At 42.9% G+C, this 17,938-nt stretch overlaps 1 protein-coding gene across 6 annotated transcripts in view; it reads left to right on the top strand.

Annotated features, from left to right (window-relative positions):
• Nucleotides 1-17,938, top strand: part of rap1gapb (RAP1 GTPase activating protein b) — a 194,300-nt gene that overhangs the window by 162,794 nt on the left and 13,568 nt on the right. For 3 of the 6 annotated variants that reach the window (XM_070445580.1, XM_023996377.2, XM_023996376.2), the window contains 9 exons: nt 11,579-11,626; nt 11,999-12,037; nt 12,211-12,390; nt 12,745-12,848; nt 15,012-15,090; nt 15,229-15,282; nt 15,681-15,764; nt 16,006-16,106; nt 16,458-16,587. In XM_070445580.1, coding sequence (XP_070301681.1) covers nt 11,588-11,626; nt 11,999-12,037; nt 12,211-12,390; nt 12,745-12,848; nt 15,012-15,090; nt 15,229-15,282; nt 15,681-15,764; nt 16,006-16,106; nt 16,458-16,587 — 810 coding nt within the window. In that variant the 5' untranslated portion in view covers nt 11,579-11,587. Of the gene's footprint in view, nt 1-8,129; nt 8,609-10,278; nt 10,315-11,578; nt 11,627-11,998; nt 12,038-12,210; nt 12,391-12,744; nt 12,849-15,011; nt 15,091-15,228; nt 15,283-15,680; nt 15,765-16,005; nt 16,107-16,457; nt 16,588-17,938 lie in introns of those variants that run through there. The other 3 variants (XR_002878058.2, XM_023996375.2, XM_023996374.2) reach the window with 2 other exon arrangements.

The following is a 17,938-nucleotide window of genomic DNA, read 5'->3' on the forward strand; positions in this document are numbered from 1 at the left end:
TGTCCATTATAGTCATGCATAATGTCCATGATTATGCATTGCATTCTTATATAAAACATATTCAGCAGAATATGAATCACAGAATACTTCAATAGAACTGTATCCGGTAAATGCTCTTGATCCAGACTGTATTGCCATAGTGTCTATCGGTACATATTCCCACTTCTGTGTGCTGGGGCACAGTGCCTCAGCCTGCAGATGTCTCTCTGGTGGTGGTGGTGGTGGTCCTGGAGACACTGCTGCCCTCTGCATCAGTCAATCCCTCTGATGGATGGATGTGTGAAGAGCAGAGGAGAGCAGACCAGAGCAGCTGCTGCAGTGGAGACTGAGGCCTCTTTGTGCTCCTCAGCTCGGCTAGCCAGAGGAAGGTCATGTGAGAGTCTGCTGCTGACGGCCACAATGAATGGATCCTGATGCATTTTCTCCGACCCGTGCCAATTGGCTTTTGTGCACACTGAACACTCCTTTAGTCAATCAGAGAACATGATTGCAGAGAAGTGGACGGAAGAATGGCGTGGCCAAAGCATTGGCAGGTCTGGGATGGGAAGTTCAGGGATCTGGTGTTGGAATAAGTGGTGGGAGTGAGCTGAAAGTTGTGATGTGAACTATGGGTTACAGTGGTGATGGGGGATTCAGGTCCATCTTCCTCAGCCCAGTTTGTCTGATCTTACCAACATCCCTTCTGTTATACAATGTGTTTATAACACTACCAAAATAGTCAGGAATAGCTGAAAGTGTTCATGTCCTTGTATGCAAAAGCCTTGTAGCGATTGTAGTCATTGATTCATGGTCAATAGGGTCAATGTTATTGCTGTGTAACTCATTGGTATCAGATGAGCCACAGCGAATTGTCTCTCCCTCAGGCCTTGGGCCTATCAGGCGCCTTTTAACTGAAGCTTTGCCACACTGTTATATTTAGGGTTGGAGGGAACGTCATTGCACTCACACAGAGTAGCTCTGGTAATCAAGTCAGAAAACAAAAATGGGTAGCGTGTAGACCCCCAGGCAAGGGAGGGCAGTGAGAGTGCATCAGTGGGAGACAGGCTCCTTATTGCATCTATCCTGGGGCACTAACCTGGAGTGCTTAAAGGACTTGTAAAAGGAAATAAAGGTAAAATGTACTTGGACTCTCAATATGATGTTGGGGCTTGAGAAAGAGAGCTCTTATCTATTCACTATGCTGGTTATTACTTCTCTACAGTATTTCCCTTTTATCATTCAGCCCACATCCCTTCTCTGTGTGTATGCATGGTTTCCATATGGTTTCTATTGAACGCTACACCATGCATTTGACAATGAGCTAAGATTTTAACAGTTTTGACTTGTTTATTACATTCACTTCCCACATCCAGGGTGAATTCTACCTTCTACTTGAGTTACATTTTTACTTATAATTGATGTCAATGGAAAACGAAGTCAAAATCTGACTAAAGTGTTATGCATTCGGAAAGTATTTCCACATGTTGGTACGTTACAGCCTTATTCTAAAATGTATACAATTATTTATTTTTCCTCATCAATCTACACACAATACCCCATAATGACAAAGTGAAAACAGGTTTTTAGAAATGTTTTCAAATGTATTAAAAATACATAAGTATTCAGACCCGTTCCTATGAGCCTCAAAATTTGGCTCAGGTGCATCCTGTTCCCATTGATTATCCTTGATGTTTCTACAACTTGATTGGAGTCCACCTGTGGTAAATTCAATTGATTGGACATGATTTGGAAAGACACATACCTGTCTATATAAGGTCCCACAGTTGATAGTGCATGTCAGAGCAAAAACCAAGCCATGAGGTCGAACTACAGAGGGTAGTGCGTATGGGTGTAGTGTGCACTACAGAGGGTAGTGCGTACGGCCCAGTACATCACTGGGGCTAAGCTGCCTGCCATCCAGGACCTCTATACCAGGCGGGGGTCAGTGGAAGGCCCACCCCAGTCATAGACTGTTCTCTCTACTACCGCATGGCAAGCGGTACCGGAGTGCCAAGTCTAGGACAAAAAGGCTTCTCAACAGTTTTTACCCCCAAGCCATAAGACTCCDGAACAGGTAATCAAATGGCTACCTGGACTATTTGCATTGTGTGCCCCCCCCCCCCAAACCCCTCTTTTACGCTGCTGCTACTCTCTGTTTATCATATATGCATAGACACTTTAACTATACATTCATGTACATACTACCTCAATTGGGCCGACCAACCAGTGTCCCCGCATATTGGCAAACCGGGCTAACTGCATTGTGTCCCGCCAGCCACCACCCGCCAACCCCTCTTTTACGCTACTGCTACTCTCTGTTTATCATATATGCATAGTCACTTTAACCATATCTACATGTACATACTACCTCAATCAGCCCGATTAACCGGTGCCTGTATATAGCCTCGCTACTGTATATAGCCTCGCTACTGTATATAGCCTCGCTACTGTTATTTTTCACTGTATTTTTACTGTTGTTTTTATTTCTTTACTTACCTATTGTTCACCTAATGTCTTTTTTGCACTGTTGGTTAGAGCCTTAAGTAAGCATTTCACTGTAAGGTCTACACCTGTTGTATTCGGCGCAGGTGACAAATAAACTTTGGTTTGATTTGAGGCAATTGTCCGTAGAGCTCCGAGACAGGATTGTGTCGAGGCACAGATCTGGGGAAGGGTATCAAAAACGTTCTGCAGCATTGAAGGTCTCCAAGAACACAGTGGCCTCCATCATTCTTAAATGAAAGAAGTTTGGAACCACCAAGACTATTCCTAGAGCTGGCCTCCTGGCCAAACTGAGCAATCGGGGGGGAATGCCCTTGGTCAGGGAGGTGAGCAAGAACCCGAAGGTCACTCTGACAGAGCTCCAGAGTTCTTCTGTGGAGATGGGAGAACCTTCCAGAAGGACAATCATCTCTGCAGCACTCCACCAAACATGCCTTTATGGTAGTGGCCAGACGGAAGCAACTCCTCAGTAAAAGGCACATGACCGCCTGCTTGGAGTTTGCTAAAAGTCACCTAAAGGTCTGCCAAGTTTGTAGAGTCATACCCAAGAAGACTCGAGGCTGTAATCATTGCCAAAGGTGCTTCAACAAAGTGCTGTATGGGATAGTGTTTATATTGATGAGGGACAAAAAAACATTTAATCCATTTTAGAATAAGCCTGTAACATTTGGAAAAAGTCAAGGGGTCTCAATACTTTCCGAGTCCACTGTAGGTACAGTAGCACAACTGTCTACCTCTTCCTGATAGTTTTTTTTTCTTCTTCTTACAATACAAAACATCCACATACAAATGACATCATGCAGACGCTTTCAAACATCCACAACATCACCCCTGCCCAGACCCACCTGCTTACACCCCCAACTCCCGCGCCCACATCACCCCTGCCCAGACCCACCTGCTTACACCCCCAACTCCAGCGCCCACATCACCCCTGCCCAGACCCACCTGCTTACACCCCCAACTCCAGCGCCCCACATCACCCTGCCCAGACCCACCTGCTTACACCCCCAACTCCAGCGCCCACATCACCCCTGCCCAGACCCACCTGCTTACACCCCAACTCCAGCGCCACATCACCCCTGCCCAGACCACCTGCTTACACCCCAACTCCAGCGCCCACATCACCCCTGCCAGACCCACCTGCTTACACCCCCAACTCCAGCGCCCACATCACCCCTGCCCAGACCCACCTGCTTACACCCCCAACTCCAGCGCCCACATCAATCTCTGCCACATGGCCTCAAACTGCACCATTTTGTTTGCTTTCTTTTGTTGCATCAAACTGCCCCTGATTGCTTTTGTGTTTAGGCTACTTTCAATGGCAATAAAGATCTATTCTCTCTCAATGTGTTTAAATGTCAATAGTTGATGTTTACGGTGCCTTCAGAAAGTATTCACACCACTTGACTTTTTCCACATTTTGTTTTGTTACACCCTGAATTTAAAATGGATTACATTGAGATTTTGGATCACTGATCTACACACATTATCCCATAATGTCAAGGTGGATTTTTTATTTTAATTTACATTTTTACAAATTAATTACAAATGAGAAGCTGAAATGTGTTGAGTCTATCAGGTATGAAGGTAAGACCCAGATGCAGACCATGTTGAAGAAACAATAGTTTAATATTCCACCAGGGGCAGGCGATAGACAGGTCTAGACAGGCAGGGGTCAGTAAACCAGAGGTGGGGCAACGGTACCGGGTGGCAGGCAGGCTCAGGGGCAGGCAGAGTGGTCAGGCAGGCGGGCMCGGAGTCAGAACAGGCAAGGGTCAAAACCAGGAGGGCGAGAAAAGAGACGGGAAAAAGCAGGAGCTGAGACACAAAACGCTGGTTGACTTCAACAAACGAACTGGCAACAGACAAACAGAGAACACACAGGGAATAATGGGGAAGGTGGGCGACACCTGGAGGGGGGTGGAGACATTCACAAAGACAGGTGAAACAGAGTCAATAATAATTCAACCCCTTTGTTATGGCAAGCCTAAATGAGTACAGGAATACAAATTTGCTTAACAAGACACGTAATAAGTTGCACGGACTCATTCTGTGTGCATTAATAGTGCTTAACATGACAACTCCATCTCTGTACCACACACATACAATTATCTGTAAGGTCCCTCAGTAGAGAAGTGAATTTCAAGGACAGATTCAACCACAAAGACCAGGGAGGTTTTCCAATGCCTTGAAAAGAAGGGAACCTATTGGTAGATGGGTGAAAATACAAAAAAGCAGACACTGAATATCCCTTTGAGCATGGTGAAGTTGTCAGTTACGCTTTGGATGGTGTATCAATACACCCACTCACTACAAAATGCAGGCGTCCTTCCTAACTCGTTTGCCGGAGAGGAAGGAAACCGCTCAGGGATTTCACCATGAGGCCAATGGTGATATTAATACAGTTACAGAGTTTAATGGCTGTGATAAGAGAACATTTAGGATGGATAGTTACTCCGTAATACTAACCTAAATGACAGAGTGAAAGGAAGGAAAAATATTCACAAACATGCATCCGGTTTGCAATAAGAGGAAACTCWGGTTCAGTCTTGCTTACCAAGAAGACATTGAATGTTCCTGAGTGGCCTGGTTACAGTTTGACTTAAATCGGTTTGAAAATCTATGGTAAGACTTGAAAATGCCTGTCTAGCAATGATCAACAACCAACTTGACAGAGCTTGAATTTTAAAAAGAATAATGGGCAAATATTGTACAATCTAGGTATGCAAAGCTCTTAGAGATATACCCCAAAACACTCACAGCTGTAGTCAATGTCAAATGGGATTCTAACATGTATTGACTCAGGGGGTTGAATACTTAGCTAACCAAGATATATTAGTGTTTTATTTTTCATAATAAAAATAAAAAAACAATTTTTCTTCCACTTTTACATTACAGAGTATTGTGTGTGGATCGTTGACAAAAAAGGACAATTAAATACATTTGAATCCCACTTTGTTACACAACAAAATGTGTAGAAAGTCAAGGGATGTGAACACTTTCTGAACGCACTGTATTACCCTGTAGCCTTGCGTCTAATAATAATACACTGATATGTTCTCAAACATTTGCACACATCTTTACAATATCGACAGGGTTTACCTTTTTTAGGATATTACTGCTGAACCCAAGTTTGGTTATTTAATATAAAGTCTGAGTATACAGACTGACAAATGAGATGTAGTACATTCTAAAGAGCCTATACCAGGGATTGGCAACTTTTATAACTAATTTCATGCAATTCTACTCATTTTGCCATATGGCGTAGAGAAAATATAGCAGTTTTAAAGCTAATTTCCTGCAATTCTACATATTTTGCCATAGGGTGGAGGCTATTGTTTTCAGTTTTTAATATAATAACTAATTTACCAATCTAAAACAATTTAGCTGACATTGGCTAATTGAGTGACTGCTTATGCACAGCAAAATATTGAAATTGCACCTAATGTATTCTACTACTCTAACTCCCAACAGTAAGTAGATACCCAGACGGAGTTTTTAAAATTTTATTTATAGGTCCGCTGGCCGCCAGTTGCCCATCCCTGGCCTGTACAATGTGTTCTCCTACAAAATCCAACTTCATCTGCTGCCATTAATGCAAATGTACGCTTCGGTCAAAGCTCTTCCTACAGTACAACAAAAGGTCCTTCACAGTAAAGTGTCTCCATTTTATTTCAGGACATCAATCGGTATTAGAGGTTTAATGCTGCATACATAGCCTCCTCATCATAGAAACTCAGAACTCTCCCCTCTAGTGTTTTTTCCATTGATTTTCTCTCTGCAGAAATGTATTTTGGTGAATGAACTGACAGTGTTCATCTTCTTGTACAACTGCAGCGCCATTAGAAAATGAACCCAAGCGGTTTTCATTGAGAGGTTTCTGAAATGTGTMTCCCTTTGGTAGGAAGTAGGTCAGTATTGGTTGTAAATGTGATAGTGGGACAGTACCAGAGAGAGGAGGAGTTCCATAAAATACAGAAGTGTACACTTTCACATAACAATACAACTAGACTCTTCCCCTTTCTCTCCCTCTTTCTCTTTCTGTTCCTCTTACTCACACATACAACCCAATATACTACAGAATGTTTACCCTTCTTGTTGTTCTGAAAGTTGAAGAGATGAGATGTTGATACCCTGATCTTAGACCCTGGACCTTGCAGTATCAGCAGACCCTRTTTGGGCTCCTGCAGCCTGCTGAGTCATCTGAGACCAGGCCCATTAAAACTTTCACAGGGTCAATAAAGGCCCCTGGAGAAAAGGGCTGTGTGTCAATACAGGAAGAAGGAGGGTCTTACTGTAACAACAGAGCACATCAATAAATTGAGCATTTGCTTCTTCAGTTCATGGAAGGCAGTTTATACACGTTATTCAGACTGGAAGGTTACTTTACAGTGTAAATAAGCTCGTTTTGAGCACAGACTACTGTATGTACAGAATGTATATTTATGATATGTGTTTAGCTCAGAGGATGTGTGGACTATGGCACTCGTGGATTGTATGTTTCCATAGTTTGACAGCCGTGTGTATGATAGTTTAGACAATGTGTATTCTTGTTATCTTCAATATAGTGTTTATTTTACCTTTATTTTAACAGGGAAGACATATTGATACCTAAGTCTCAATTCCAAATGTGCTCTGTATAATACTATAAATATACGATATGCATAAACATTTAAATACAAAAACACAGTCATTGTTAGCACAAATAAAACATCACAAATCACCAGTGTGATAATTATTTTAGCTAGACCATTTGACTGTGTAGTTGTTTGTAGTGTGTGGTGGAGAAACAAGCTTTATGTTAAGTGCATTTATTGGGGGAAATGCTGTAGAGTGGGAAAGGCCTCTGAAGATTGTTTATGAGTTCATGGTTCTTTATAGACGAGAGAGAGAGAGAGAGATGAGAGAAGGAGGAGAGGAGGAGAGAGAGAGAGAGAGAGAGAGAGATGAGAGGGTAGAGAGAAGAAGAGAGAGAGAGAGAGAGGAGAGAGAGTAGTCACGATGAGAGAGAGAGTAGAGATGAGAGACAGAGAGAGAAGAAGGATATGAAATGAGAGGGGCCAGAGAGAGAGAGAGAGAGAGAGAGAGAGAGAAGGAGATGAGGAGAAGAGACGATGAGAGAGAGACGAGAAGAGAGGAGAGAGACGAGAGAGAGATGAGAGACAGAGAGAGGAGACGAAGTGGAGAGGTAGGAGAGAGAGCAGGAGAGAGATGAGAGACTGAGACCGAAGAGAGAGAGAGAGAGAGAGAGAGAGAGAGAGAGAGAGAGAGAGAGAGAGAGAGAGAGAGAGAGAGGAGAGAAGAGAGAGAGAGAGAGAGAGAGAGAGAGAGAGAGAGAGAGAGAGGAGAGAGAGAGAGAGAGAGAGAGAGAGAGAGGAGAGAGAGAAAGAGAGGAGAAGAGAGATAAGAGGAATGAGAGATGAAGAGAGAGAGAGAGAGAGAGAGAGAGAGAGAGAGAATTTGAAATGTCTCTATTCCTTTGTTTACTGTACATGTTTTATTGTTTATTTCACTTGTATTTATTGTCTATTTCACTTGCTTTGGCAGTGTTAACAAATGTTTCCCATGCCAATAAAGCCCTTTGGATTGAGAGGGGGAAGGCCAGAAAGAGGAAGACAGTATTTTCACCATATGAAAGGGTAAAAAAGAAGACTGTACAAAGCAAGAGAGGCAGGGCAAATATGCCGGAGAGAGGCATAGTTATTCACAGTGGGAGGTGGAGAAACGCAGTGCCTCTCTCTCTCTACTTCCTAGAGAACAGACAGAGTGTGTGAAAAGAGGAAGAGAGGGGGAGGATCTTTACAGTCAGGCACATGCTCACACAGATATAGTACATACAGACCTATACCCACAGACACACCCATGCATTCTAATGGGCATGCAGAGCTATTTAGACATGAGACACAGCAGCAGTTCCTGTTGTGTTTTTAGATGCAGTAGAATACAGAGTGTAAAGTGACAGTAGTAGTCAGGCCTCTGAGCATCTGGTCACTACACACACAGAGAGACAAATATACCAGTACACTGGAGTTTTGAAGTTATGACTGACTTCAGGATGACTAAGAGTGGCCATGTGTTCCTCAGCCCTGCGGTTATTACACGGGGCCAGAGGAGACGACACAGCGATGTAAGTATTTATTCTTACTGTTCTCAATGAGTAAGAGACTGAGGGATTCTGTAGTGCAGATCACTGTGATCTTAGATATCTTTCAGTGTAGTGTTACTCTAAATGCATATTTGATCGACATTACTCTGTAGCAGTCAGAACAGCTGTTCTCACCTGAAGTCACAGCTGTGTCTTATCATTCATATTAATTTGTTGATTTCGCATGTGCACAGAGATTGGTTGAACATGACAGATGTGTGATCAACTAATTTGGTTAGCTTGGTTTTGATAGAACAGTTTACAGTAGCTACAGAGACAATTGAGAGTCTAGTATAGGAGGCCATTAGGTCAGGGTTGGTCTTTAGTGCAGTTTCCAGTCCCATCACTGTTACTCATTATCATGTCAGCACCTCTCAATGGTCTGTTTGTCTCTGGCAGATAGTTCAGTCATCCTGCACGTGCAGGCTAGGTTATTACTGCACAGTCACAGATTTGGTGAGGTGAATATTTATGTATGAAAAACAGTAATATCTTAGTTTTGGGTTCCGATACACACTGGCAATTTGGTCCATGTTGGTTTGCACTTATGTTTGTTTTCAAGGTGGCAGTAGGATCTGCCAGCGTATCATATGACACTGTTTGTTCACACAGGGAACAATGGGTTGCACCCATGGCTTTATTGAGACAAGCCAATGTTGGTCAGTATGTGTGTATGTGAGTAGTGTGTATGCACCCTTTTAGTAAGTCCTAGTGTGCCCATAGTAAATGTATGTTGTCATGTGGAAACATCAGCTTGACACCTCATTCCACGTTTGTTACATGGTACAGAGAGGGCCTCTCTGCACAACAATCTGGGCTATCATTGGCTATGTGACGCTCTAGCTCACAAAGGCTTTAATTGGTAACTCCCCTAGCCGATGCGTTGTGGTCAGGGTGGAGCTGCCCAGCATCAGGGTAGCAGGTTCTGTGGAGAACAACTGCCTGGCTGTGGCTATTACTTCTCTTACTCTGTATGAATGTCTCTTATCTGGGATAGAATGGATCCTGCAGTTAATGGGAGCTGATAGTGGAGTTGTACAGTAGACTTCTATTGATTGTAAATGAACAGGGCTGGCAGACGGAGGGTAATATTAGAACCAGTTTGTAAAGCCAGGTATCTCATTTGTTTTCATTTGCTGACAGACATCTACTCTCCCCATTCCATGTTGATCTAATAGGCTAAGTGTATTACGGTCACTCATCAACACACCTTGAGTATCCAGAGTTAACACACAGTGCCAGGAAGTCAGCTGAGGTGGTTAGTGGCTGTTTTCAGCCTTAATATTCCTCCACCGCCTTTAGAGGCACTGGGCTGCACTCCTTCAGAGGAATATATATGTTTCCAGGAGATTGTTTTCCAGTGTGGAGGAGCAATTCAGTGAATACTGAATGGAGTTTCAGTTGGGCTGGTGTTGTGCCGGGGTGGTGTGACAGGCCTGGGAAAGAAGTGCAGCACATCGATGCCATGGAGGAGTCAGAGGCAGGTTGTAAAGAAAATAGGACTTGGATCAGCAAAACTCCCAGCTCCATATCCACAAATGTTTTGGGATGAACACAAGAGAAATCTCATGTGAAGACCACTGCAGAGCCAGCATATTTTACCAGTCAGTAAACCACTCTCCCTCTTCGATTTGTCTGTCTCTCTCCCTCAGACCTCGGACCTATTTGCAATGATCGAGAGGATGCAGGTACAGTAAGTGGTCTGAGAGCTCTGCTGTATACTATCCTCACTGCTTTGTCTTCTTTGTAGTTTCTCCTCTGTGCTCTGAGAGGCCGAGATGGAAAGTGTCTTTGTCCTGTTTCCGGTTTACAACATTTGTGCTTTATTTTTTGTGTGACACTGTTAGGGTTTAGGAGACAAAGCCAGCTCATATTCTTATTCATTTGATGAGCACAGCGTAGTAGAGTATATACTGTAAGTGAAGCAGATCTTAGATGGTTTGATGAATTATGAGTGCTACTACTATACTGCATAATACGTACTGGGTCTTCGTATTGGAATATTCCCTCTGTATCTACGTTATCAGCTCAAAGAGCTATCAGCCTTTAAGAGCCTATCAACGTCTCTATCTCTATGTGTAGCAAAGCTAATTCTAAGCTATAAACTGTCCCTGTTGGAACAGTGACCAATTAGCTCCTTGTGTGAAGCACTGGGCCTTTTAACTGCTTCTGTTTCAGTTACTTTACTCACTCTGATTATCTCAATGGTGTTTGTTTATATGTATCTCCATTAGCTGTTGCATAAGCCCCAGCTACTGTATTCTTCCTGGGGTCCACAAACATAAAAACATAAAAGCGCAACATAATACACTACAAAAGAAAAATAATAGAACATAAACAAATACATATCATACATATTATGCAAATCCAAAACCAACTATATACAGAAAATGCGGGACGTTAAGGTCGTTTGCCGTGAGGTGCTGCTTGATTTGTCTTTTAAAGCTCATCTTGCTGTTCGCTTGAGCAAGCTGCGACGGAAGAGCGTTGCATGCCACCACTGCTCTATACAGTACTGTTCGATGCCCCAAACACGTTCTGAACGTGGGTACTGTGAATAGTCTGGGATCTGCCTGTTGATGACACCTTCCCTGTTGTCCCCTGTCTTTCACACTGTCACTCCTCTGCTTCAGTTACTACCCTCTCTTTTCTCTTCCACTTACATTTGAATTCTCTCTGCCTTTGCTTCCTCATGATGCTACATATGTCTAGTTGATATGTTGAAACAATGTATTGCCCTTCATCTGAAAGCTTCTCATGTCTCTCTTTTCCTTTGTACCTGTAATGCCAAGGTTAGTTATAGAGGAACATTTGATACATTATGAACTTGAATATTAAACATTTTAAAAAGTGAAATTGGAGTAAGAAGTCTAATATTTTGTGCAGCTGTGTGAGTGTGTGTGTATTGTGTATATCACCTGTCCCCTGGCATGCCTCTATCTACCTCCACAGGGCAGCAGAATGGACGAGCAGAGATGCATCCTCCCTCCACCCCTCAAAGTGAGTCTAGGAACGGTAGACTTTGTAACATATCCTCAGCGGGTTGACAGTCTGTATCCAAACAAAGAAATGCTCACTAAGGCCCTGACAATAGGGGATAATTCAGATGTGAATACATTGTTGAGTTTATTGTGTTGGCCACTCTAAAAATTGTGCCATTTTAGTTGGGTTTCCCACTCAGAGTTAAAGTGGTTTCAGTCTATGATGTAATGTAGGTTCCTTTCATTTAAGTAATGGGCTTTGTAGATTGAGCATTTGTATATTGATTGATTGTGCTTTGAACACAAAAGTCACATGCTGCATTTATGAGGGCACTATGATGGGAAATAGAACAATGTTGTTCATCAGTATGACATGTGATTTTCTCTGCAGACAGAGGAGGACTATATCCCTTACCCCAGCGTTCACGAGGTACAAACAATCTGAAACTGAAATCTGTCTCGCATATAGAGCTTTGTGATACGTCATAAACATTCTGTGTGAACCCATAGTGTGGTAACCCTTTATCTGCTGTTGAATTTAATTCCATGTATTGTGTTTATTTTCATGTAACCGTTAACCTGTGTCATCATGGTTGATATCAGGTCCTGGGTCGTAGGAGCCCCTTCCCCCTTATCCTGCTGCCTCAGTTTGGAGGCTACTGGATCGAGGGGACCAATCACAAATCCAGTGCCACGCCTGAGCAGCAGCCATGTGCTGCCTCCCACATCAAGCTGGAGACCAACAGCATTGCCAAGATCTACAGGAAACAGTTCATGGGCAAGGTGAGCATAGTCTTATAGGCTCCCCATGTTTTTCTGGAGTATTCATTCCAGCTGAAATTGGAATAGATTGAAACTGAAATGGAAATAGAAGGAAGTATGTTTTTTGCTAGCTCAGATTCCCTCAGCTTGCTTACATAACAGGGTGAGCCTACATCCATTCATTATCCTGGGGGGAGACTGTGTTTCTAACAAATGAAAGTATTTTCTGTATTTACCACTGTTAGGTTGGAGGAGCTTCTGTCTGTTTGAGCAGTGGAGCTGAGGGGGACTAGGCCAGTCAGAGAATTAATGAACAAGTGCCTGAGGCATGGATGAGTTGTTATTTGAGGGGATCTCCTGGTAATGTCTCTATAGGAACACTTTAACTACTACTCCATGGACACTGCCCTGGGRCACCTGGTCTTCTCCATGAAGTATGACGTCATCGGGGACCAGGAGCACCTCCGCTTGCTGCTAAGGTAACAATTATCTTTATCTCTCCCCTGCCACCTCCCTCTCTACACATTATCTCCTCTCCTGTTTCTTTTCTCTATTGCCCACTGCCGTTCTCCCCCATCCTCTTATGTCTCCAGCACTCTCTTTATTTCTCTCCCCATGTGCCGCTCTTTTCCTCTCTCTCTTTCTTTCTATTTCTTTCCCATGAACCACTCTCTCGCTTTCTCTCTCTCTCTCTCTCTCTCTCTCTCTCTGTGTATTTCTCTCCCTTTGTGGCCTCCTCTCAGGCTCTCTTCACCTAGTGTGCAGTACAAATACTGTTCCAGGACAGTATAGTCAATAATGGACTGCAGGCGCTTGACCACCATGGCGTGCTCAATAACATCTGACCCAGAGTAGAGGAGAGGGCATCGGTCTGCTTCAGCCTCTAAGCAGTCCTGTCCACATTTCCATCCCTATCGAGGTCCACTATGTGGTCAGAGAGAGGTTAATTTAGCTCAGGGTTAGCACTCTGGCCTTAAACACAGGCCACTGAAATTCTCAACTCCTCCCCGTTATAACACTAATGATAAAGTAGCAAGGCGGGAGGCAGCACTCAACGCTCCATAAAAGCTGTGAATGAATTTTACAACCCTAGAGAGAGGACTCCAGCAGTAGCGGCTGTTTTTCCTCCTCCCACTTGATGGAAGAAAGAAGCAGGCGAGCGGGTGGCCCACCTGCTGTCTAATGATCAGCTGGGCAGTTTCCATGCTTCTGGTACAGTCACCACCTCAGTTACGTCAAATACCAACATTCACTGAGTTGGCTCAAGACGTATACTGAGAAATGACCCATGAAGACAGAAAATATTGAGACGGGGCTCTCTATTCCAATGTGGCCTGAGTTTGCAGGTGGTGTATGGCTGAGAGTAGTTGTGTTAGTTAGTGTGCTCAGTTTGCAGGTGGTGTATGGCTGAGAGTAGTTGTGTTAGTTTAAGTGTGCTCAGTTTGCAGGTGGTGTATGGCTGAGAGTAGTTGTGTTAGTTAGTGTGCTCAGTTTGCAGGTGGTGTATGGCCTGAGAGTAGTTGTGTTAGTTAGTGTGCTCAGTTTGCAGGTGGTGTATGGCTGAGAGTAGTTGTGTTAGTTAGTGTGCTCAGTTTGCAGGTGGTGGTGTTTCACAAACACTAATATATTAAGTCCAGCATAAAAAATGGCGAAGATCAACTTAATTTAATCAAATCTAGAACTGATATTGTACATATTTCTGATGAGTTACTTTTATTGATCGTGTCTTAGTGTTAAACATGGCTTTACATATTTAATCACTTTACATTTGTATCCAGGAATTGTTGAGCGCAGTGCTCATTCCACTAACACTAATTGGAGGTAAAGCTGAAAGCATTGTAGCTTAATGTAGTTGCCTCTGTCAAAAGTGGATTGCATGATGTCACTAATTGTGAGAATGGGTGGTCTCATCATTGATTGTCATTTCCCCAACGGTTTTCATATCCGTTCATCATGATCCATTACACCTCAAAGCATATCAAATTGTTTGATACTAATATAGAAATGTGCTTTTCATTCTTCAAACATGCATACAACGTTGTGTAAAAGTATCGTAAAGTTGAACAAAACAAAATGACCCACAATCCTCTGAAAACAGAGCCACATGGCAAGTTGTTGGAAGAACTTAAAATTCCTAAGATGAAAGGAAATATTATGAAAATTGAGTAAGTTAAACACAATTTCCCTTGTAGTTGTTTTTACACACAAATAGTTGTTTATATTATGCATTTATCTTATGTTGAATTCATTTTTTTTTTTAGGTTGGTTGAACAAGTGAAGTACTAATTATATTCAAGTAAATGTTTTTATGGCAAAATAATGATATTTTCAAGAATAATTTAATAACCACCTGAATAATTTTGTACAGTTCTGGTCTGAACAGTTTGTGTTGCTCATAGTTGGCTGTGGCAAGGCAGGCTATGCAAATCACCATTGTGTCCCCACAGCATCCAAGGGAAGATTCTCTACAATAGTTCTGCATCACATTTGCATCAGCAGGGATGTCAACAAAATGGGAAGGAAACACATTTGAAATGGCACCAAAGTGTTGAAGGGTCTTGACATGGAAAACAAATATAATCCCCTCTCTAGAAACAGAATGGTGAATATCTATGTGACTGTTCTAACATTTTGTCTTTTAGGACCAAATTAAAAACCCACCATGATGTGATTCCTATCTCTTGCCTGACTGAGTTCCCCAACGTGGTCCAGATGGCCAAGGTAGGATGACAGAGCCTAGAGGACATGTTGTGGACAATGGTTGGAAAGGGACTTCATAGATGTGGAGTTGAAACAAAAGTTATTGTATAAAGTTGCAATGGCAGGAGGAAAAGTTGAAAGTACATTTTTATTTTGCAGCTGGTGTTTGAAGAGGTAAACGTGGACAGATTTTACCCAGTCCTCTACCCGAAGGTAGGCTCTGTATTCATCGTGAAATGTACAATGGAGTAGCAAACTATTTTATTACTTTTGTATTATACAGTAATATTATGGTCCAGCAAGGAGCATTTATTGCTGTATTAATGTTGTATTTCTCATCTATTTATGATCCCCCCATCACTGCTCTACATTGATGCTACACTATTAGAAAAAGAAAATGTGCTACAGTATCTAGAACCTAAAAGGGTTCTTCGGCTGTCCCCATAGGATAACCCCTTTGTAGAACTATTTTTGGTACTAGGTAGAACCCTTTTGGTTCCAGGTAGAACTCTTTTTGGTTCCATGTGGAACCCTTTCCACAGAGGGAACCCTTTTTTCTAAGAGGTAGTCACCTTCACCTTGACTCTGCTGAATGTACTATCATTTTCCAGGCCTCAAGGCTCATTGTCACCTTTGATGAGCATGTCATCAGCAACAACTTCAAGTTTGGAGTCATTTATCAGAAGTTTGGCCAGGTGAGTGGTATATACCCTGTGGTAGTAAAATCATATAAAGTCATATATACTGTATTTATAACAGTTGATGGGTTCCTGAATTTGGAGTATTATTATGACTGTGCTACTCATCATTGCATGCCAGCTTGGCCACTGAGCTTCTCCCTCCCCAAACTAAGAGGATTTGCTGTGCTTCCTCCTGTGGAACTGTTGAGTTCAGATGTCTTACTTCCTCTTCACGGCCTTGTATTTCTCCCTGCAGACCACTGAGGAGGAGCTCTTTGGGAACAGCGACGAGAGTCCTGCTTTTGTGGAGTTCTTGGAGTTTCTGGGCGACAAGATTGAGCTCCATGACTTTAAAGGGTAAGAGTGGGCTTAGAAAGGCATTGGCATGGCAGATGATAGACTGGTCATGTCTCTTATTGATTACAATTGACTTTGACATGACTCCCTGGGTGATGACACTGCAGTCTTTCAGCCCTGGAGATAATACATCTATGTTTATTACCGTAGTTCTGTTGTTATTCTCTCAATTTAGAGCAATATAATATTCTTAGTGCTACTGACATGATTGAGTGGAAGGGAATAAATGCCCTTCACATTCACTGCATGATGGATGAGACAGAGTGGTGTGGATGGGCTGTCTGGTTGCACTAAGACTGAGACAACCTGTGCTGCTGCTGTAACAGTCTGGTTCACACTCTGGCTCTGCAGGTTCAGAGGGGGACTGGACGTCACCCATGGCCAGACAGGAACAGAGTCAGTCTACACTAACTTTCACAACAAGGAGATCATGTTCCACGTGTCCACCAAACTGCCATACACAGAGGGAGACACCCAGCAGGTAACTGTCTCAGTCAACTCACAGGCCCTATCCTGTCTGTCATTATGTCTGTCAGTAGCTGTAGATTGGCTGTAAATTCTATCTACTTAATTTCTATTGAGTAACATCACTGGGTAATAAGTACCGGTTTGTAAAATCTGTGGCAAAAAAAAWTTGCCCGAGGGACTAGCCACCATAAACAACACTATTATGTTTTTTTACTGTTATTCTTTTCTCCTGTTGGTGTCCTCAGTGACCCTGTCTGCTTTGACCTGAAGGGGCTATTTTTCATGACAAGTTGTAACTTCCGTGAAGATGGATGTGGAGTAGCTAGGCATGAGCAACATGTAGTTTCCAATTTGATGACAGTCTGGTGGCTTAATGCTTTATCCTGCTGTTTTGAGTGATTTTAGCTACCTCACCTTTCCCCCTGGGAGAATCATCCCAAGGAGAGTCCATATTCTCAGCAGACGAATGAGCAACAGAGCTGAGCCATGTGGGCACAGAGAAGATAGCCTTGTAGGCAAAGACGAGCAGAGATTCAGTGTGACACCAAAGAGATACAGGCAAAGATGAACAGACACAATGTGTTGAGAGAAAGAGGAAGGGAAACAACTAGCAGTCCAAAGTGGAGGTTTACTTGGCGTTGAGCCTGTGTTGAGATCATTATTGAGTGTCTGTGTTTCACCATGGTTATACATGACAGCTCTCACTCCCTTGTTGTCCATCTGCCCTCATGCATAGTGGCTGTTCTGGTACCATCTGGCCCCTACTGGCCCCGGTGTGTGTGTGTGTGTGTGTGTGTGTGTGTGTGTGTGTGTGATGTGTCGTGTGTGTGTGTGTGTGTGTGTGTGTGTGTGTGTGTGTGTGTGTGTGTGATTATTGAATAGATATAAAGCCTCTATGATAATAACAACAACGTCTTTCTTATTTCTTTAGAGCTTGAAACAGATGGTTGATTGTTCTCATGTGTAAAACACAGGACTATAAAGCAATTCAGCAGCTAAAGCCCTAAAAATAAATATTTGCCTTACTGTTTTATGCATACTATCAATATGCTCTGTGCTATTTTATGGGAGAGCTTTGCTCTGCAGTGAATGTCATTAATCAACAGGTGTCATGAATATCTCCCCAATGTTCACAGGGGTGTGCAGAATAACATGTCAAACTGGTGACTGATCAGTGAGTCAACACATGTTAGAGAGCAAGTGCTAAGCTGTAGAGGCCTATAATCACAGTGCAGGGAAATATGATCTCCCAGTGACCAAAATGAGGTTGAAAAGAGGCCCAAAAATTATCAAAGATTCCAGTCACCCTATTGACCCAAGTCATAGACTGTTCTCTCTGCTACCGTACGGCAAGTGGTACCGGA

The sequence above is a fragment of the Salvelinus sp. IW2-2015 genome, linkage group LG11, assembly GCF_002910315.2.
Source record: "Salvelinus sp. IW2-2015 linkage group LG11, ASM291031v2, whole genome shotgun sequence".
Classification (NCBI taxonomy): Eukaryota; Metazoa; Chordata; class Actinopteri; order Salmoniformes; family Salmonidae; genus Salvelinus; species Salvelinus sp. IW2-2015.